Source organism: Saimiri boliviensis, chromosome 10, assembly GCF_048565385.1.
Source record: "Saimiri boliviensis isolate mSaiBol1 chromosome 10, mSaiBol1.pri, whole genome shotgun sequence".
Lineage (NCBI taxonomy): Eukaryota > Metazoa > Chordata > Mammalia > Primates > Cebidae > Saimiri > Saimiri boliviensis.
This window is the reverse complement of record NC_133458.1, coordinates 50,815,681-50,838,854: the sequence shown is the minus strand read 5'-3', so window position 1 is coordinate 50,838,854 and position 23,174 is coordinate 50,815,681. Positions and strand designations below refer to the sequence as shown.

Below are 23,174 nucleotides of genomic sequence, written 5' to 3'. Positions count from 1 at the left end.
ATAGTATAACTGCACCTTACTAGGGATGGTGGAAAAATGAAACAAGAAAAAACGATAGCAGACATTGTTTCTGATCATTGGGAACTCAAAAGATTATGTCAATACCAGGAGTTCATTCTGGATCTGGGAAAGACTGATCAAATTAAAAGTTTTTAAAATCTTACTAATGAAATAAAGTTTGCACAGATTCACATGTTCTTGCCAAGTCTTATTAATTAAGGCTATCAGACTTGACAAAGAATATGTTCAAAGAGAATAATTTCCTTTAATTATTTTATACTTCTCTGATGTAAAAAAAATCTAGTCTTATAAAAGACAACTAGCAATAACAATAACAATAATTTAATGTCAGCAAACAAATCTAACTTAATTGACAAAAAACCCAAGCCTGGCACTATGGCAATCAACACCTTCAGAAGGGAATTCTTGGCGGGATAATTAGCAGGTGATGATGCCCCTGACACGCTGGGAAGCCCAGGGGGTGCTGACATCGGGAGGGACTAATTCTCTCTAGGGCTCAGGAGCACACACGGTTTGTCTCTTTCTCAACCAGAGGTCACCTGGAGATAGACAAAATAAAAAGAACAATTGCTGGAAACCTTGGATCCTCATTAATTAGGCTCCCACGTGTAGCACTGCTGAGACACGCTGTTCTCGGTATCCAACCAGCATCAGCATCTGGATGTACACAGAAGGATGGGGTGCCAGCCAGGACATGCCATGCCTTGCTCCAGGGGTGAGTTTCCGTCACTCATTTATTTTTCTGCTCAGCCTCTCTGCTTTAGCTCACAGTTCATTAAATTCTACTGCATCACCATCAACATGAAAAACAGCTACTTGAAGGGCATTCAAAAATATAATCGGAAAAGGGAATAAAAAGCCCTCTCTGAGAAGGAAGGAAAAAAATGGAATCCTCTCTTGTCTGTTGAATGACATCCAGGTTCTTTGGTTCTAAACCTTTTTTTTTTTAAGTAGCAGTGACATCCAAGGATTATCTCTGTCTGATGGGCGGGGTGTGGAGCCGTATGGCTTTCTGCTGAGAGGACTAGTGCCAAGTGTGGCTGACAAATTCTGTGGGATCTGTGTACATGAAGGTGTTATTTCTTTTGCCTTAAAAAAAAAAAATTTTGAGGTGGAAAGGACTGTGACTTTATGGACTGCTGTAAGAGAGCTTGTTTTACACTTTGCATGTACGTGTGATGGGGAAATAATCCCGATGGGCAGCTCTGTGTAAGCTGAAGGAGTGAACTTTCTACATACGGATGTGATTCCACAGAAGTCAATCTGGGCATAAACACACATTTTACTTTGATAAAAAATTTAAATACAGAAAAGCATGAAATACAGTATAACAAATGGTGGCATGTTATATTTTATCACAGTAGTTCCCAACGGGGGGTGATTTTGACCCCTAGAGGATATTGGCAAAGCCCCAAGATGGTTTTGGTTGTCAAGATTAGGGGTCGGGTGGGGATTGCTATTGCTATCCAGTAGGTAGGGGTCAGAGAGGCTGCTGAATATCCTATAGCAAGACACAGAACAGGCCCCGAAACAAATTATTCAGCCCTAAAATGACCACAGTGCTCCTGCTAGAAACCCTGCTTTACTGTATGTAGTAATGTCAATATATTAGAAGGACATAATAATAATAATAATAATAATAATAATAATAATGCCATACCTTTTTCATTTAGGCAAATCAGGCAACTCTCCACAAATGTTCACCCCAATTACAAAACGACAACCTGGATCTACCTATTATCTTTTTCTTTCATTACAGTAACCCAAATTGACTCAAAAGACACAATTACTAAAAAGTAATAAAAATGTTTTTTTTCCAGCATAGGTACCTTGCATCTCCTTGTTTTCATTTTACATACATGCCTGTGCGTACACACAGACCACCCCTGCCCCCTTCCCCGAGTCTCCCTGGACTGAGGTAAGGACCCATCACAGCTCTGACAAGACAAAGAGTCATAGACATCTCCCTTTCCATAGTAATTGCAAGTGAAAACTCTGGACAAGATTTCATCATAAATCTCTGCAGCTTATCACTCAGTTAATAGTTGTGAAACATTTTTTTAAAACCAAACTTTGTTCTACCACCATGCTTTCCACACGCAAGTTTGTTTAATCAACATGAAAATTTATGAGATAAACTACTATTCCCATTGTAATAAGGAAACTAAAACGCAAAGGCAAAGTAACCCACCCAAGGTCACACAGGGAATAAGGTATAGAGCTGGAATTTTAAAAATTTTTATTTTTGAGACAGAGTCTCACCCCATTGCCTAGGCTGAAGTGCACTGGCACGATCTCAGCTCACTGCAACCTCCACCTCCCAGGCTCAAGCAATCCTCTCACCTCAGCCTCTCAAGTAGCTGGAGCACAACACCACCCCTGGTTAATTTTTTCTTGTACTTTTGGTAAAGACAGGGTTTCACCATGTTGCCCAGGCTGGTCTTGAACTCCCGAGTTCAGGGTGATCGGCCCACCTCGGCCTCCCGAAGTGCTGAGATTACAGGCATGAGCCACTGTGCGTGGCCTAGAGCCGGAATTCTAATCTAACAGAGGAAACCTAGGGAGGTTACGCTCAACCATTAGGCTCTCACGTCATGCCAATGCATCATGCCACAAATTGGGATGGACAGCTACGAAGGACAGAGATGCCTGCAGAGTGCCTGGAGAGATGCCTGCAGAGCCTTACCTTCCAAGGTAAGGCTTCTTGTTTCTGTTCCCCCGTTTCTACAACTATTCCTAAATAACCTTATCCATTCACCTAAGGGACTTTAGAAACAAACTAATCTCTCGAAATCCTAGCCCTCCTGGGTAGAAGTTTAAAAAGTGTCTAAAAGGCTGGTGGTACAGACTTAGGAAACAGACCCAAGGAAGCCAGCCCTAATGTGGTGGCACAGAACGTGGCTCCCAGGGCACTCCACTTCCATGCCAAGCAGAGGGTCTCGTCAGCAGTGGTTGCACCTGCTTTCTACATCTGGGGTGCCAGCCTGGGGCACAGGATCAGGAGCAGAAGGACTGTGGCCAGCCCTGGGAGGAGGGGGCTCCACGTTACCCCACAGGATGCTATGACACCGGCTGGATGGACCTCGGCTGGGAACCCAGAGAGATATTGGAGCTTCATGACATTTCCAAAAGAGCTGCCATAGAGGCCTAACCTAAACCAATATTTGCAAAGCAAAGCCCTCAGGACTCCTGGCAAATGTAATCATATTCAGGCCGGCATTTTTTGCCTCCCAGAGTGTGGGAAGTGAAAGATGAATCACAGGCGAAAGTCTGTAGGCTGACCTCGGTGTGCACATCCTCTGAGACAGGGCAAGAAACGAAGGCAGGAAGCACTTGACTGAATTGGTTTTCCCATTTTTCATAAGAAACATTCAACTTAATAAAAAAATAGCCACAACTTATTGACAATCCTTTCTTTATTCCCTTACCACGTGCCAGAAAACTACACAACCCTTTTCTGTGTTCTTCACAGGAACTCTGCAAAGCAAGAACTGCCAGCCTTATTTTATAGATGAGGAAAAGGCGGCTCTGAAGGTCATATAATTAGCTCAAGGTCAAACAGCTCATACATGTTAGGATTCTAATCTGGCTCTGTTTGACTCCAAAATTCATGACTTTTCCACGATGACATTCTATTTTTCACACTGCTACGGTGATGCTGTGATATAAGAAGAAATATATATTTGGTCTTTATCTCCAATTCCTGGCACAGAGCTCCTAAAACCCTTGGAATTTCCTAAGTGACAGGGGTGACAGGAATATCTTTCATTATATTTGGTCTTAGTCCTCAGTTTCCTGACACAAGAGCTTCTCCGACCCTTGGGATCTCTGGAGTGTCCTTTTATGCTAACGAGATCACTGGTGGCGGGGTACACAGGCAGTTTCAGGATGGGGGCCGGTTACCAGAAAGACCAGTTGGAGATTGAGCCCATCACCAATGGCTAATGATTTGATCAACTATGCATGGAATCTCCAAAAAACCCTATAGGATGGAGTCTGAAGAGATTCCAGATTGGTACACACGTCCACATGCTGAGAGGTGGTGCACCCCAACCTCATGCAGGGACAGAAGCTCCTGCATTCAGAACTCTTCCAGACCTCACCCCATCATCTCTGACCAGCAAGCATTAGTAAAGTGTTTCCTTGAATGATGTGAGTTGTTATAGCCAATTACTCCCGAGGAGGGGTTGTGGAAGCCCCTCTGTGTACCAAGCCAGACAAAAATGTGGGTCACCTGGGAACCTATTAATTATGATTGGCATCTGAAGTGGGGGAGCAGTTCTGAGGGACTGAGCCTTTAACCTGTGGGGTCTGTGCTAACTCTGGGTAGTGTTTTTTTGGTTCATGTTTTTTTGAGACAGGGTCTCACTCTGTCACCCAGGGTAGAGTACAGTGGCACCATCACAGCTCACTGCAACCTCTACCTCCTGGGCTCAAGCGATTCTCCTACCTCTGCATCCTGAGTAGCTGGGAAAACAGGCACATGCCAACAGCCCTGGCTAATTTTTAAAATTTTTTGTAGAGATGGGGTTTCAACATGTTTCCCAGGCTGGTCTTGAACTCTTGGGCTCAAGCAACCCTCCCGCCTTGGCCTCCTAAAATGTTGGGATTATAGGTGTAAGCTCCTGTGCCTGGCCCCAGCTCTGGGTAGTTATTGTCAGAACTGAATTAAATCGTTGGCCACTGAATTGGTGTCAGCAGAGAATCCCCTTGGTATGGAAAACTCACAATTTGGTATTAGAGGTGTTGAGTAAGAAACAGTTTTTCTTTAGCCACAAATTTCTAAAGTTCCCCACAACTGACTGCCTAAACACACATACACACGCACACACACACACGCACACACACATACGCACGCACACACGCACACACACACAGACATATACACACACACTCACTTTTTCCAATTTAAGTTAAATGACTAGTATACTGATATCTTGAACACTGCCATGCACCTAGGATGAGTTCACTTTCTGAACACCGAGTACACAGAACTGAAAAGGTACATCCTTGATCAGGAAAGAATCCCAGAATCTGGATCAGGCCACAGACGATGGCATGGCAGGAGGGGAAGTGGCCCAGAAGAACAGTTTTGTGGATGTTCAGCAGGAAGAGTCACACCCAGCTGGGGGCAATGGGGAAAGACTCCATGGAGAGAAGGGAGGAAAAAATGAACCTTAAGCCTCACATCAGTCACATCAGCCCAACAACCCCCCGCGGCAGGCAGAGTACCCATTTTACAGATGGAGAAAGGGAGGTGAAGAGGGATGAGGTGACTTGCTCAGGGTCGTGCAGTGAGGCGGGGAGTCATGAATTGCTTTGTCTCATTCTGAAGCCCATGTTCTCTCCTCTATATCGACAATCTTCAAATAATGTTGTGTGGAGCCCTGACGGGGGGGTAAGGAAAGTCAGAACAAGGCTGCGCCCATGGGGCTGGGACCCCCACCCTAATTTCAACCCCAGCAGCTCTGCTTCTCATATATACTTATAGAATGGAGTTCTATAGAAGATTTCATTTGAAAAAAACTTCTGCAGTTAAACACAGGGTGTTGGCCTGTGCCCCAAAGCAAGCCAACACACACCTAGCTTCCAGACCTTGAGCAAAACACTGACCTCCTAGGCCTCTGCTTCCTCAATTACCAAATGGGTATAGTATTAACACCTATGTGGTAGGGCTGTTGAAAGGATTACATGCTCAAAGAGATGGAAGCCGCGTAGTGGCTCATTCCTATAATCCCAGCACTTTGGGAGGCTGAGGTTGGCAGATCACCTGAGGTCAGGAGTTCGAGACCAGCCTTGCCAACATGGGGAAACCCCATCTTTACTAAAAATACAAAAATTAGCCAGGTGTGGTGACAGGCACCTGCAGTCCCAGCTACTTGGGAGGCGGAGGCGGGAGAATTGCTTGAACTGGGGAGGCGGAGGTTGCAGTGAGCGGAGATCACACCACTGTGCTCCAGCCTGGGTGACAGTCTGTCTCAAAAAACAACATCAACAACAATAAAAAGACATGGAAAGCACTTGGCACAGCATCTGGCACTCAGCACACTGGCATTCTTATTAACTTGTGGAAAATAGCAAGGCCTGTCCTGCAAGGAAAGAGAGAAAAAAAAAAGAATATTGCTACGGACTAAATGTTTGTGTCCCCTGAAAATTCCCATGTTGAAATCCTACCTGCAACGTGATGGTACTGGGAGGTCGGGCCTTTGGAGATAATTAGGTCATGAGGGTAGAGCCCTCATGAATGGGATTAGTGCCCATATAAAAGAGACTGCAGAGAACTCTCTTGTTCTCTTTCCACTACGTGAGGACACAGTGAGAAGTTGGCCACCTGTGAGCTGGAAGAGAGTTCTCACCAGAATCTGACTGTGCTGGCATCCTGACCTCAGACTTCCACCCTCCAGAACTGGGAGAAATCCATTTACAAGCCACTCAGTCTATGATAACTGTTATAGCAGCCTGAACCGACTTAGACAATCACGAAGCTATCAAAGGACTTTTTAGGGACATTAGAAAGTACTCCCCACAAAGACCTGTGATGGTTCTGACCTCTGCTTTGCGCTCTCTCCTGGTCTTGATAAATGTAAGTTTGCATTTGTCCTAGGACACACACATAGAGCGGAGGGAGGCCTTGGCGTCTCAATTTGCAAGTTGTGGTCATGTCCCCATTGCTGCTTGTCAGCTGGTTCAGCAAGAAGCTTAATGGAGACTGGGCTTTGAGTGTTGAGGTCAGCAACCCCAAACCCCCAAACGAATTTACTGCATTGCTCAGAGCCCCAAAGCACAGGCTGTCCCCTAAGCTGACTCTTGGCTTTTATACCAAAAGCCCCAGGGTTGGGGGAGGCAGGTATATCAGCTCCACCAAGCCCCAGAGCCTCCTCCCTTGGCTATCTGGGACCTTTCCCCTAGGCAGAATTCTGCAGGGGACAGTGGGATACCAGGTCTTGGGTCCCTTTCAGGATCCTTCCATCAAAGACTCCAGTGAATTAAGTTCCCAGTGAAAGTTTTTTTTTTTTGTCTTGAGACAGGGTCTTGCTCTGTTGCCTAGGATGGAGTACGCTGGCACAGGCATAGCTCACAGCAACCTCAAACTGCTGGGCTCAAGCAATTCTGCCCCTCTGCCTTTCCAGTAGCTGAGACTGACAGGTATGCCACTACACCTGGCAAAAACTGTTCTTTTTTTTTTTTTTTTTTTTAAGAGATGGAGGTCTCACTACGTTACCCAGGCTGGTCTCAAACTCTTGGCCTCAAGTGATCCTCCTGCCTTGGCCTCCCAAAGTGCTGGGATTATAAGCATAAGACACTGCACGCAGCCCCAGTGAAGGTTTTGATGGCTTTCAATAAAATGCAAACCCCTGTTTTATGCCTATAATAGCTGCCCATCCTTGTGAATGAGTGAATGAAAATCACATTCAGGATGACAGAGCCTCTGCATTCTCACAAGACACACAGAAGCACTGGCCATGGAGCCTCTATGCCTGGTCACTGAACCACTGGCGGGGTGGGACTTTCTTGCCATGGCTCTGCTTTGGATTCTCCCCCTGTCACCTCAGCCAGTGGCACTGCCACCAAGCTCTGACAGTTTCTCTTTGGGGAGGTTTAACCTTTCCTCTCTTCTAGGCAGTGGAGAAGGTCATTTGCGACAAAGCACTGAGCGAGAGGGTTGACTTGGGCCAGGCACACGTCCTGCGCCTTTTCTGCTCACTCTGCCAGAACGAACATGTCAGAGCTAGACGCACCCACAGAGGTCATCTCCCCATGGTGGGGACAGGGAAACCGAAGCCCTGAGACATCAAACAAGTAGCCTGAGGACACAGCGCTAGCTGCAGGGAGGGGCAGAACACTTGGCCTCTGACTAAGGCGCCTCGTACAGCACTTTCTAGGACGCTTTCTCTGCCTTGTGCTGGTTTGAAAGTCTTGGACTCACTCTCAGAGGTGCTCCTTAAGCCTGAATTCTATACATTACAAACACAAAATATACCTACAGTATATACACAGATACGGATTATATATATGTAGATATGTATATATCATTTACATACATATACACATGTTTGCAACTGATAATTAGTATATAGAGAAACTGTTACAGAGCTTGGATGAGCTCAACTCCCTTTATTTTATTATAGAATAATGATAACCGAAGAGGTAGAGGAAAGTCAGAAATTCGGAGTGTGAGAAAGGGGGAAAGTGTGTAGTTTGCAAAAGCATATTCAATATTATAATTGCTTTGACTTTTTTAAGGCACAATAAAATGTACTTTGAAATCTTAATGGTAAGGAGGGCATTCAGAGTTTACGTTCATCCAAAGAGAATACGGCTTAAATAAGAAAGATTGGGAGATACTGGACTCACAGCATATTATAGCTTTGGAAATTGTCTGATCCAATTTCGTGCTAAAGATAAGGAGACTTCCACCCAGAGAGGTTAAGTGACTTCTAGTTTAAGGCCAAATGGCTTTTTATTCATCCCCGAGGGGAACAGCCACGTGGACTTTATCTGTTCTGTGCATGGCAGCTGCATGGTTTGTTGATGACCAACGGAAGGAATTTATTACATCAAGGATGTTAAGTCACAGACAGAAACCACTTCCCCAGCACACCTGCATTTTTTTTTTTTTTAACAAGGGGGATTCTTGGGAAAGGTGAATTGGAATGTCAGGGTTTTACTGACGGCACCATGTCCTTGGGGCAGCACCCCAATGGCCCACACACTGGGCTGCACTTGGCTCCAGCCCGTCTTTGTATAACTCTGGGGAGACTCTCTCCTGGCCCTCTTTCGGGGGGAGAAAACATCTGGCTGCAGGAGTGACTCCTTAAGCAGCTCTCCTCTCTCCCGGTCACCTGCAGAGGCCATCACCAAGTTGGGCAGATGGTTTCAGTCTAGTCCCATGGACTGAGACAAGTTGTAGGCTTTCTCTCATTTGTTCGGACAGGACCGTGCATTTCAGCAGAAGGACTACAGCTCCTGAAAGAGTTAGCTTGCGAGCAGAGGCAGCAGCCCAGGAAGAGTTTACCCACAGCCTCAGGCTAAGACAAGACACGGCAGACCCTGTCGGGGAGCCTGGGGAAAGGCGACTGTTCCCAGAGTGGCAGCTGCCGATGTGCCCGCCGGTGCAGGAGTCCACTTACCGCAGTGAGACTGGAAAACCTGTGGCTTGACGACCTGGTTACAGGCACTGCACACCACGAGATAGAAGTCGTCATGTGCTGGGTAATGGCCAAATAAGTGCATATCTGTGGGGGAAATGAAAACAGTGTTTTTTGAAACAGCAATTAAGTCTCAGAAGGTGTACAGTTTCCTTTTGGAATTTCTTCAAGGACAGTTTTTCAAGCATAACACTCGGCAAGGCAGGAATCTTTACTAAAGGGAACTCAGTTTGTCAGAAGACATCTCCCCACCTCTCAGAGAAGCAATTGGCTCAGAGAATCCCTCCTTATTTCTCCCCTGGAAATGGACTGTGGCTGCTGCTGCTCAGTACGTGCTGTCGAGGGGCTCTGAGTCACGTGCTTTGGGATTCACCCTGTCCTGAGAGAACCCACATGTTAGCTGGGATTCACTGAGGCTCTAATTATCTCAGCATTGGGCGGAACTCCCCCAAACCCATTCCTGCATAAGCAGGGGTCCCTCAGGGAAGTGACAGTGTGTCTGGCTGGGGACAGAAGGAGGACTCATTTGTCCTCGGCAGTGGCTGGGCTTCCCCATCACCTGAGGGACGTGCCAAGGCTGAAGGAGTCTGCTGAACAAGTGGCTAAACGAGTGGCTCGTCTGCTGCCATCGTGACCCATTATTCATTGGTAAGTATTTACTGAGCACCTGCATGTGCCAGGCACTGTGCTAGGTGCTGGGGAAAACTGGGGAACAAGAATGTGTTCTCTGATCTCCTGGAGCTTAAGGTAGCAGAAGAGAGAAACACAAACACAGGCAGACCACCAAGGTGTCATCGTTGCTGCAGCTGTGTTAGGGGCTATGGCAGAGATGCACGGGGTCCCCTGGGAGTGTGCAGCAGGCGGCCCTAGTATGAGACACTAGAGAATGCTTCCCTGAGGAGGGGGCAGGCCATCTGAGACTCCGGGATGAGGAGAGTTTAGAGAAGCAAAGGGCAGGGGAAGGCAGAAAGTTCGAAGCTGAAGCCAAGGAAGGAGGTTCTGTGCATAGAGGGAGGCTTGGGGCCTCTTGGCTGGAACAGAACAGGGGAAACGGAAGGGTGAGGTTGGCCAGGCCCAGAAGCCATGAACCTTCCATGCCCAGGTGAGGATTCTGACTCTGACTCTAAGAATACTGGGAAGTAATAGGGCTTTTTTAAGCAAAGAAGTGGCGTGATCAGGTGCGTCCTGTTAAAACATCAGTTACGTGGCAGTATCTCCGAGATGATGAACACGTAGGTGCGCCGATGTTCACAGCAGCATTGCTCAGAACAGCTAAAACGTGGCAACAACCTAAACACCCGCCAACTGATGAGTGGATAAACAAAAGACCACAGAACACTGTCCATCCACTTAAAGGAGTAAGTACTGATCCCAGCTACAATGTGGATGAACCTAGAAAATATTAGGCTAAATGAAAAGAGGCAGACACAAAGGTTGCATATTGAATGACCCCATTTAGATAAAATGTCCAGAGTTTCTTTTTGGGTCAATGAAAATGTTCTAAGATTGTGGATAGTGAAGATGGTCACACCACTCTGAGAACAGACTAAACCCACTGAACTGTATACTTTAAATGGTAAACTGTAGGATATGTGAATTATGTATCAGCTGGGTGTAGTAATCCCAGCGCTTGGGAGGCAGGAGGATCACTTGAGCCCAGGAGTTCAAGACCAGCCTGGGAAACAAAGTGAGACCCCATCTGTATGAAAAATGTACAAAAAGCAGCCGGGTGAGGTGGCTTGTGCCTGTGGTCCCAGGTACTCGGAGGGCTAAGGCAGGAGAGTTGCTTGAGTCCAGGCGATCAAAGCTGCAGTGAGCTACCATCATACCACTGCACTCCAGTTTGGGCAACAGAGTGAGACCCTGTCCAAAAATAAAAATAAAAATAAAAATAAAATTATCTATCTGACAAGAAAAAGGCCAGTTATGAGAAACCCACAGTCACAACTGTGCACCACTGGGTGGAGACGGGTTCTGGCAGACACCTCTGCCCTGCGTCCTCTTAGCTGACTAGCTTTGAGAGCGCAGCCATAAACACCAGCAGGGGTGACGGGGGAATTAAGTCTCCTCTGGCTGAGAACCCCTACCAAGCTTTCATTTGCTACACTCAACCTGTGACGTTACTGAACCCCGCCCAACATGATGGTTCCCCCAAGTGCGATCCTAGGCCAGAGGAGGGGAAGGTTCAAACCCAACAAAAGGCCTCCAGGCTCTGTGCTCCCAGAGCAGCCCTGCTGCTTCAAGGGAAATGGAACCTGCAGGTTTAACACAGGCAAGGGGTGAGGCCCCTACTCGCCCTGGGGGAAGCCTGTGACTGGAAGAGTGGACCGGGCCTGGTTGGGGGCAGGTGACTCACACTGTAGTGGCCTCCCCAGGTTTTCAGGTGCCCTCAATTGGCCTCGGCAGTACCTAGGTTTCCCCATCACCCGAGGGACACGCCAAGGCTGAAGGAGTCCGTTGAACAAGTGGTTAAACAAGTGGCTCGTTTGCTGCTGTCATGACCCATGATTCACTGGGTAAGTATTTAGTGAGCCCCCCTGAGTAGCTGGGACCGCAGGCACAAGCCACCTCACCCGGCTGCTTTTTGTACATTTTTTCATACAGATGGGGTCTCACTTTGTTTCCCAGGCTGGTCTTGAACTCCTGGGCTCAAGTGATCCTCCTGGCTCCCAAGTGCTGGGATTACTACACCCAGCTGAGATACAATTCACATACCCTACAGTTCACCATTCAAAGCATACAGGCTGCGTGCCTCACAGAGGGTGGCCCGGACGCAGACCCAACTGTATTTTAAAGGGCGTGGCCTGTCATACCCCTCATCTCTCGCCACTGCCACTTCCAAGACTGGCACACACTGTGCTGGGAGGTGCTGGAGTGGAGCGTCATCAGTCAGGAAGGGAGGCCTGTGGGAAGAGAGGCTGGGACGAGCCCAATACTGGGTCTAAGCAACACCCTGTGGGCAGGCAGGACCCTCGTACAGAGCCTCAGAGCCATGGAGACCACCCTCCTTGGGCCTTAACTGTTGACGCAAATCTCGTTTCGTTTTTAATTTACAGGTTGTTTATTTTTGTGACATATATTCATTTTTTTAAATAAAACAAAAGGGATCCAAGTTCTCTGAAAATACATTTGGAAAAATACAGAAAATACCGAAGAAATTAAAGAAAAATACCATTACCAGCAAACTTGACTAACGCTCTATGGCTCATTTCAACTTAAAGTCACATTTTATATCCAGGAACAGGTAAAACCGGGAGCTGGTGAAGGCTACAACTTACTTATTTATTCAATAAGCATTTATTTGGCTGCCTGACATCCTTTCTGCAACAAGTCAAGCTATGAAGGAATAAAAGGTGATCATTAAAAATAATAATAATAATAATAATTAAAAAACAACCCAACCAAGCATTAACAAAAATTTCTTGAACATCTACTCTTGTGCCAGAAACTGCCAAGTGCTGGGAGGTTGAGACTCGACACTGGAGCCGGTGGGGAATTTGTTCCTGCTCCTTTCTCTTACATGCTGGGTGACCTGTGGGGGTCTGTCAGGCTGCCAGATGCCCCATCCTTCCGTATTCCTCCAGAGACCTGCAGAGCCCATCCCGTCTCCCCTTCCCCCACATACGTCTGTTCCGTCAGTGAGTGGAAGGTAAAGGTTCAGCTCCTGAGACAGTGTGGCCATCTGGGAGTGTGCTCCCCTCCAGGCCTCTCACTCACTGAGACTTTTCCTAGTTTCCCTCCAGGGCAGCGTCAGCCTCAACCTCACATGTGTCTGCTCTGAGCATGTCTCCCGTGGAAAGTGAGAGGACTGCGAGTCTGCTTGATTACTCCTCGGTGAGTCAACCTTAGAATCTCCCCTACAGGCTGCCCAGGTCCTGAAGGCCCTGCTGACAGGGAGCAAATACAGGCAGCTGGCTCCCAGGAAGCCCACCACTTCACGTGGCTAGGTGTTCACAAGCAGTGCGCTATTTCATTAGAGCAATGTGGGCTGGGGGACGACACGGGGAGGGAGAGCAGGGGGCGAGAACTAAGGCCAGGCTGAATGATAGGGACTCTGCTAACTAGCTCTCTTTTGCTTTCTCTCTCTCTCTCTCTCTCTCTCTCTCTCTCTCTCTCTCTCTCTAACTCTCACTCTCTCTCTCTTAATTTGCCCCAGGGCAAAACATTCAGTGCACAGTTAAAACAGTGGTGAGCTGTAGTGGGCTGGTGCCAGCTTGTGAGAGCCAATCACACATGTCCCTTCTCAATTTCATGTTCAGTGTCGTCATGGCGGTAGCTTGAAATCAGCCATGGCGGAAGGATTTACACCAAGGAAATGGGCAAAGACTGCAAATCAGGCTTTTGGTTTTTCTTTTGTTAAATGTTTGTTGGTGCACCACTGGCAGAACATGGGCAAAAAAAGGGAAGAGTGAAACCCCCTGTAATGCCACCGCCTGGTGATAAGCACTGTTGACATGTTAATATATATCTCTCCAGATTTGTGATGTGACATTATCTTAGTTCATCTTCATAACGAACCTTTGAAGTTGTCAACATCGCCACTTGCCATGCAAGGGAATGACAGTAATTTGCTTGCAATCCCATGGCAGTGATTTGTAAAAAATAGGATGAGATTCCCGGATACTTTGACTCTAAAGCCACTTCTCCTTTCTCAGCAAAATGCTGCTTACATAGAACAATATCCCATTTCACAGATGAGAAAACCAGTTTAGAAGGGTTTCCTGGGTGACTAACAGGCTGTCCTGAGGCTCTGAAGGGGCTGTTGGCCTGGGCACTGGCCTGGGGTCAGAAGGTGAGGTTGGGAGCACAGGGTTCATTGCTTAGCCTTTCCTAGGCTGAGCGTCCTCATCTCTGAAAAGAGCTAACAGTCTCTGTCTTATCTCATGGGGTTGCTGTGATGGCTCCCAAACACTGCTTGGCCTTGTACCTTTTTCCAGGAGGGGCTCAGGGAAGAGTGTGGAGAAAGCTTTCATTATTACCTCTCTTATTTTAAAACATTCACTAATTCCCTTGGAGCAAGGACTCTCCCCATGACATGTCACTGCAGACCTAGGAAGGTTGATCCCTCTGACTGCAGAACTTCATGTGTGGATATGTGCACATGTGTACACATGTGGGCAGAGGAAGGCTGAGAGCCCCTGGGAGGCTTCTCTAGGCTGTGGCTGAATGCCAAGAAAACATGTGCCCAATGAAGACGGGACTCTCTCCAGTTCCAAACACCCAACAACCATTTCCCAAAGAGACAAAGCCAAACCTGTCTGCTTTGCCCGTTTTTCCCCCCACAAATGGATCAACTTTGGATTAGATAGGGTGCTAGCACAGCCACAACGATACCACAGAGTGGTCTGGTCAGCCCTTGGTCTGATCACAGCCCGGGAGGAGTCAACTCCATTAACTCAATTTTTCAGATGAGAAAAGAGGTACATTTGCTTTTGGGTCAGTATTTTTAGTTTTGACCCCAACCTACTACAGACATGTATTCACCCATCCATCTATCCATCTTTCCATCTACCCACCCACCCCATCCATCCATCCATCCATCCATCTGTCCATCATCTATCACTGAAACATGTAGACTACACTCTGATATTTTCTATTCTGTTCTATTCATTTCTTTTTGTCTTACTCTATTCTATTTCATCTAAAAATGCTCATTCAGCTCCCTAAATCAATTTCAGGATCCTTTAATGGGTTACAACTCAAAGTTTGAAAAACATTCTTCAAGGCAATGCAGTTAGAGGCTGAGCAGAGTCTGAGAGTTAAATCGGGATTTAAAGTGGTCGGAGCTGGTACTCAGTGGTCATCCAAGAGCCTGAAGCCAGTCACGGAATCATGAGTGCCAATTGGATGCTGCAGCCAGCTAGTACCCGTTCACAGGTGCTATGTGCAATTGTCCCCAACTCTGCATTCAGTGATGCCATGTTGGTAGCTTGAATCAGCCTAGGTGGGAGTATTTACATGATGGAAATCAGCATCCACTACAAACAGGACTTCTGCCCTCAGAGAGGTGGTTGTTAAAAACATTTACCAGCACTTCACTGACTAGTGCCCCTTCCAGCATCACTCTTTCCTGGCTTGATTTCTCCAGCTATAAAACGGAGAAAATTATATTCATCATCTACCATACTGGGATGCAGACAGGTTTTTATGAATAGAAATGGAAATCGTTATATTGATTTAAAATTATGGTTACAGCACCAATTATTAACCTAAGAACTTATGCCCAACACAGCCAGGTAAACAAGTTGATCACTTCCTGTGTCAAATGAGCACACAGAGGCTATAAACCATCATGGGTGGGGTGGGGGATGTGATATTAGGTTACTGGAGTTCTTTCCAATGTCTATCAACTTAATACTTACTCATTAAAGGTTATTCAGGAGATTACTCACAGGTCAGGCTTGCAGCATTAAACCCGTGCCGATTATAAATTTATCACACTCTTCTCAGTGCCTGTGTTCTGAGCAAGCAGCCCTCCACTCCCCTTACTCAACTTCTGGTACAGTTCCCATTCACGGCAGAGTCCGTCACATTCAGGTTATCAACTTAGTCTGGCGCTCCTCCTGCCTCCCAGTGGCACTGAGGTTCTCCCAGGCCTCTGTCTGTGCTCACAGCCTTCCTCCCCCCTGAAATCTGTCTCTCACGCCCCCAGATGGCAGAGGAGGGAGGGATGAGAGCTCAGGTGTGATGTAAGGAGACACAAAGTTTGGGACAATAGAATGGTTCCTACAAAAGTAAAGTAATAACTGACTTCCCAGTGTAGTTGGTAAACTGCTCCTGAAGTCAACACTGAAAAGGAAACCGGCAGCATGGGAGCAGCCTTGTATTCAAGATAAACAGCCTTCTAGGGAGAACACTTTTGACGAGCAAAGTCATGTGCTTATAAACTTTATATCCAATATTCACTTTTGAAAATGGTTACAGTTAAGGAAAAGGCAGAGTGACATCTCCAATTCTCTACTTATACAGGACTTGTTTCTAAGACAGGAAGACAGCTGGTTTTGTGGATTCAGGATCAAGCTAGATGCTGCGCGCCTTTGAATTTGCCCCTGGATACCTTCCAAGGCTCGAGACTTTGACATTATGAAGCAACAACTGGTGAGAGCTCAAATGATGAAAACCTTAAGAGAGACTAAGTAAGGCTTGATTCCTTCCTTTTGCAAGCAGGAATTCCAGGTGAAGCACCAGGTGTACCGAGAAGCTGCGAGAAGCAGACGCGGCTTTGAAGGCAGTCGGACAGCCGACTGGCAAACAGTGATATCTGCGCTCGCCACAGAGAATCCCGCAGAGGGAACAAAGAAGACAGCAGAACAGACGACCTTACATTCCAGTTTCTTGGGAAAAATAACAAAGCTCCTGAAAATGGCCTTAGATTTCAGGGTTGTGAAACCACCTTAGTCGCTAAGGGAATTACAAAATAGTCAAGATGGCATATGCTATAATGCTATAGCTGTTAACATAATTTTATATAATTGAAAAATTATGCTTTTCATTTTAACTCACTCTAAAAGGTATTGTAATGAAAAAAAAATTGGGGTTGTATTTGTGTTAAATACACCAAGCCCTTTCCAGGAAGTAGATGGGAGCTCTGCCTAAAAAGTAAGTCTCTGCTCACTGGGAGGTAACTGGACCCACAGATTTTGCTAGGACCTATGGATGTGACAAACCTATGACAATGGCCAGAGGACCAGGTGCCACTGAACTTCCTTGGAAAACGATCAAAAAGCTGTGCTGGTGGCTGACAGTGGTTTTGATCCATGGGCTTCCACTTACATGAACTCAGACACACCAAATTGCTGAGAAGAACAGCAACCGTGGTTCAAGGATACGTGATTCACTCCAAGCAGATTCAAATCAGGACGCAGAACGGCTGGTCCTAAGAGTCTTCCTTTCCCTTAATAATCTTTATGCACTCATTATACTGTAGTTATTATTTTTTCTTTTTGCTAGCAGAGTTTTCAGTTGCATTTTAATCACTTACACTGCATGGAAAGCTTAAGACAATATACAAAAAATTCTCCTCTGCTACGGCAGAACGACTTTATTTGCTCCCCAACTCTCAAATCTCCTCGAATGCATTGAAAAAAACAAGTTGGGGTCTGAAAATGACCTCAGACCTGACATCTCCCACTTTCCCAGCAGAATGTTGAGCTCCCCTCTAGGAAAATGTGATCATTTTCTGTTTCTCAGATCTCTGGGAACCAAGGGCTCAACTGTGAGAGATTCAAAATCAGTGAAATTTGCAAAAGGAAAATGAAAGAAGGGAACTAGAAAAGCAAGCAGCAGCGGTGAGCTCTCCAGCATCAAGGGGAGTGAGCGGGCGGGTGTGCGCAGGCAGCAGGAGCATAGCTTTTCTGCTTTTGCAAACCAATGGCTAAAATGGCTCCTGGCCTCTTCTTGCCAGGGCTAGGCTGAAAGGCATCCCCTCCCCTGGCTGGAGCCCAGAGCTGGGCCTGGTAGCAGGTAGGCGCTGAGAAACACAAGGTGCAGGTGGAAGCAGGCTGCATGAACAGGATGTCCTTCCCGACCCTGACCCCAACCACCCAACAAAACACGACCACATGAGACAGTCTCAGTCCTGCTTCCTCAGGAGGAGGACCTTTAAAGACCAGCATTCAGGTGCAATGACTCACGCCTGTAATTCCAGCACTTTGGAAGCCCAAGGCAGGAGGATCACCTGAGGTCAGGAGTTTGAGACCAGCCTGGCTAACAAGGTGAAACCTCGTCTCTACTAAAAACACAAAAAAATTAGCTAGGCGTGGTGGCAGGCACCTATAATCCCAACTGCTCAGGAGGCTGAGGCAAGAGCATGGCTCGAACCTGGGAGTCAAAGTTTACAGTGAGCCAAGACTGCACACTGTACTCCAGCCTGGGCGACAAAGTGGGACTCCATCTAAAAACAAAAAACAAAAAACTGGCATTCAAGGTGTATCGAGACCAAGGGGTTGTGCTGGGACCCCAGAATGCTCCCTTAGGCCTCAGGTCTCGCCCAGAGTTTAGAACAAAAACTATGAGAGATGGGCCTTAAAAATGCAGTGCCTGTAGGCCGGGGCACGGTGGCTCACACATATAATCCCAGCACGTTCGGAGGCAAGGTAGGCAGATTACGAGGTCAGGAGATCGAGACCATCCTGATTAACACAGTGAAACGCCGTCGCTACTAAAAACACAAAAAATTAGCTGGGCGTGGTGGTGGGTACCGGTAATCCCAGCTACTCGGGAGCCTGAGGCAGGAGAATCTTTTGAACCCAGGAGGCGGAGGCGGCAGTGAGCAGAGATCGTGCCACTGCACTCCTGCCTGGGTGACAGAGCAAGAATCCGTCTCAAAAAAAAAAAACAAAAAAACAATGCAGTACCTGTTTGTTGGGCCCTAGAGCCCTAGAAGCCCAAGTTCAACTCTGGCATTTCACATTACAGTCCTTTCTAAGCTCGTGTTTCCACACTTGGAATGAGATGACTTATTTGTGAAGGGGCTGGCACACAGAAGGGATGTAATAAATAGAACATGTTATTATCCATGGCGCCTTCTCATCTCTCCCACTCACCTGGCCCCTCCCCAGGGAAGCCTCCCTTTCCCCTCCCGGTGCCCTCCCTCAGCAAAGTGATGGCAGCTTTCCTAAGGCTGTCATGAAGTGGCTGGTTTATGTCTCTGACTTTCACCAGACCGGAATCTTCTGGAAGACAGGAATTGTGACTTATCGCCCTTCCTATCTCCATAGCCAAATAGTCGGGCACGTGGTAGCTGCTTAATCAATGGTAATATGTTAACTAGGCTGAGGTTCCCAAGAAGTTGATTTATTTTCCATGCTCGTTCATTTTCTCTTCCCTCGAAAGGGGAAGCAGTAAATGATAATAAATTGCCCTAATATCCACGCTGCTATCTAAGATTACGAGGTCAATAATTGTCTCTATTTATTCACTCTTTGAGCCCCTTGGAAGATAAGTACTAAGGGGAGCTAAGGCATGCTGCAGGTGAGCCGTCAGTGGGAAAGCGATTTATTCCCGTGCCCACCATACCAAGCGCGTGCAGGCTGCTCTCTCCCCACACCCCATGGCAACCCCAGCTACTCTGCATCCCCAACCTCAACAACACCCTCTTCAGAGCCAGTGTTTGGGATGGGTGTGGGGGTTTCTTGGATGCTCTCTCTAGGCCCATTTTCGACTTCCTGACTTTGGGCTGCCCTTGACATTGAGACCATGTGTGATCCTAGGCCTGGAAGATCTAGGCTTCTCCCATCCCTTCCTGTCCCAGCTCTGCACGTCTGACACTGGGCCAGCATGCAGGAGGGTAACTGAGGGCACACCGTGGCAATCTGGGCCCAACGTGGCAGAGATCTCACTGATTGGCTGAATAGGGATGACCCTGGTACCCAAGAGGATAACTGTGCAAAGGGCTTCCCATGGCCTATGCCTGCTTTTTAGGCTCATGTATATCTTCACCTTCCCCACTCTAACACAGTTCCGTTCACAGTAGGTGCTAAGTAGAAGTCTTACTTGAAGATCTCCTCACGATCAACTGAATTCAGCCTTCTCTCTGACACTTAAGTAGACTTTGGAATCCAAAAAAGGCTACCTGGAGGTACACTGAAGAACCTGAAATCCACCATACTGCTTCCTGAGATCCACATGCTGAGAGTCTTTTCTTCTATTTGGATGAAAAAAGATAGGAATCCCACGCAAAGAAATGGGGAGAATGATCAGTTATCTGTGGGAGCCAAAACCCTGTATTGAGGGCTCTCACAGCTCTGCTAAGACTAGAACAGGGATGAGAAAAGCAGTTCTCACTAGTCTTCGGCTACTGTTTAACGATTTCATTTAGAAATGGACCGAAAGGCTTCAGGAGGGGGCAGGCAGCAGCATCTATCTAGAACAGAGAGAGATGCACCACCTGTCCCAACACAGCATCCTGAGAGACTTCTCGCATGACACGTGGCAGGGCTACACTGGAAGCAGAGTCTATAAAGAAGCCCTCCTGCGGTCCCTCACACATGCAGGAAGTGTGACATTTGTAAAGGCACAAGGAGAGGCCTTTGCCAGTGAGACTGTATCACAGCAGGCCTCAGCCATCAAGCTATCACTACAAATGTCATGCAGAACATGTGATGGAGACCATGAGAAAATGCTCACTCCAGAAAATTTGCCCATCATGTTACACACACCTGCTCAGCAGTGAGGGATGTTATATCAGCGCTCTGCTTGCAGACTCAGGGATGAAGGAGAGATGCACTGCTCGGAATCCATGAGACCAGAGTCCAGGAATGACAGGCGATCCCACGGCCGATGGTCTCCATGGGTCCTACTGGCCATGGTGGGCTCCTATTCAGAGGTTCCAGGGCGATAGACCTTGATCCTGTGGCACCTGTTAGCCTCTCCATGAGGAAAGCAGAGTTGGCTCTGGCTGTGATTGATTTCTAACTGGCAAAGAAGTTGCAACATTTTTTTTCCTATGGAAGGCCTTTGGTCAAGGCTATGGGAGCCGCACAAGCCCCTCAAGACTACAATAATCGCTCAAACGACGCTGCCAGAGCTCAGAGGTAACTGTGCCATTTGGCTCCACTGAGGTCAGTGTCCACTTGGCAGAGCCAGAAAACAGTGGAAAGGAAGTGTGTAATGTCCCTGGGAATCAGTGTTCAAAGCACTCCAGCCACCGGGACAGCCAGACTGCAGGAAGCTGCTGATACATATCCCAAGGCATTCTCCTAGGAATGAGGGTGCTTATAAAGGGAGCCAGAGCCACTCCAGTTGGACTGGCTACTGACCGTACCATTGCTGCTGAGGGACAGAAATACTCCTTTGCTCTTGAGAGAACAGAAAGGAGCACAGGGCATGTCAGCACATCTGGGCCCCTCAAGCGAGTCACATGTGCCTGGAAGCCCACTTTGTAGGTGCTGGGGCTTAAAGCACAAAGGCCCAGGAATTAAAACTCCCCCATAGAAAGGCTACAAAAAGCTGTTTTAAGGTAATGGAAAATAAGATCGATCAGCTGGAGGAGAAAGATCACAATGTCCTTAATCACAAGTCAAGCATGAAACCAGTTATGGGCCAAAGAAAAAAGGGAGATTGCTGGCAACATTCATCAAGCCATATGATCGGGCCCCAATCCCTGGGTTCCCAGCTTCAGTTTCCAGCAAATCCTCTCTCACTGTTTTCCATCCCCCACGCCTCCCTCCATGAACTCGCTGAAATCCTACGTATCCTCCCAGGTCCCACTTGGTGTAACCTCCTTCCGGGAGCCTTCTTCACTTCCTGCTGAGACAACAAACGCTTTCTCTGCATTTGCACGCTCCTCTGCATCTTAGTGCTGCACTTAGCCCACTCTGCCTGGTGTTTAAAGATAGTGGTGGATACGGCTGTCTTCCCCATTCATACACTGTTTTATATACAGACTCAGACATTTATCAGTCAAGAGTGAAGACTGCCAGAAACGTGCTCAAATGCTTAAAAAAGCACCAATGAATCAAAGCTGCCTTAGACTAAAGAACCACACAGGAAACTTAGTTGGGCAGCTGTGGGGTAGTGGAATGAGCAACAAATTCCTGCTCTGCCTCCAGCTGGTTGTGCAACACAGGGCAAGCCACAGAGCATCTCTGGATCTCCCTTTCCTCTTCCAGCAAACAGTAAGCCTTACCTTCCCTGTAAGGTTGCTGCTAGGATTAAGCGAGATAACGTATGCCAGTGATAGCATCTTATAGGTACTCAGTTAAAGGCCCATGAAATTTAACGGAATTTTAGGCTGAATTAGCTAAGCAAAAAGCCAAAGACCCTCAAAGGAACACTATTTTACAGAGGCAGCCCAGTATCATGCTTAGAAGGCAGGTTCTGGAGCCAGATGGCCTGAACTTGAGTTCTAGCACTACCTGCTTGGGAAATTTCTCTGGGCCTCGGGTTTCCTCATCTGCAAAATGGGGTGGTAATAATAGGGTAGTTGTCAGAAGAAGATGGGGTAACACATGTCTGATGTCTGATATTTGGGATGATCTCAATACATATTATAGTTTAGAATCAGCTTTTGTATGGTAGGACTTAAAAAAAAAAACACAGAGCAAAATAGTATAAAGTTTCACTGGAGCAAAACAGTTAGTATGAAGAATAAAATCACTGTTAAAAGTCACCAGACCTTGCACTTCCAGCCCTCTAAGCCACAGGGTGAGCAAACAGCAGATGAGGGCTTCTCAAAGTGTGAATACTACCTGCAGCTTTCTTGACAGTCACAGATGACTGGACCCCATCTCAGAGGAAATCAGATTCTCTGGGGTGTGTAGAGTAGGATGCATTTTAAAGAAGCTCCTTCAGGGATCTGATAACTCCTAAACTTGGCCATTCTTTGTCCTGTTATGACCACTATTAAAGTGGAGACACCCACTGACACATCCCAGTATTAATCTGGTAAGGCGGAAGTTCTTGCTAGTGAGAAGACTCTGTTAGCTAAGGGGAAAGGGCGTTCTGTACCTGTAGGGGTACTGAGGGTGCACCTGGCACATGGTTCTGTTTGCCCCTCTGAGGCACCTCTACTTGTGAGCTCTTTGGACATATGGGTTGGAAGCTCATGAGCTCAGTGGTGTGCTGTGACAGCCAATCATGCACGCCTCTTTCCAACTCCATATTTAGAGACTTCACGTTGGTATTTTGAAATTGGCACAGTGGGAGTAGTTACACCTTGAAAATTGGCAAACACTACAAATCAAGGCTTTTATATTTCTTCAGAGAGGCAGTATATTGGCACACTTCTGGTTCTCATCCATAATCAAGTTCTGTGTGGAAACCCAAACTCTGGAATGTGGCCCATGGCATTATATTTAGGCCTGGGGAAAGTTTGGGGCCACTTAAAGCCTGGTGTCTGAAAAACCCTCCTAAGATGCTAGTGATGTTCTAGCATTTTAATTCGCGTAGCTTGGCTCAAGAGAAACCCTCCCTTGTGCTCTGTGGTCATACCCTAAACCCCAGCACTGGGCCAATCATCTAGCAAATTGCAGTCTTGATACCCAAGTGGAATGAGTCAAGGCA

The 23,174-nt window shown here is 47.0% G+C and overlaps 1 protein-coding gene across 12 annotated transcripts in view; it reads right to left on the bottom strand.

Annotated features, from left to right (window-relative positions):
• ATXN7L1 (ataxin 7 like 1) overlaps positions 1-23,174 on the bottom strand; it is a 274,608-nt gene that overhangs the window by 177,520 nt on the left and 73,914 nt on the right. For all 12 annotated transcript variants that reach the window (XM_010344377.3, XM_010344400.3, XM_010344406.3 and 9 more), the window contains exon 3: positions 9,153-9,257. In XM_010344377.3, the coding sequence (XP_010342679.1) occupies positions 9,153-9,257 (105 nt within the window). The remainder of the gene's footprint in view (positions 1-9,152; positions 9,258-23,174) is intronic.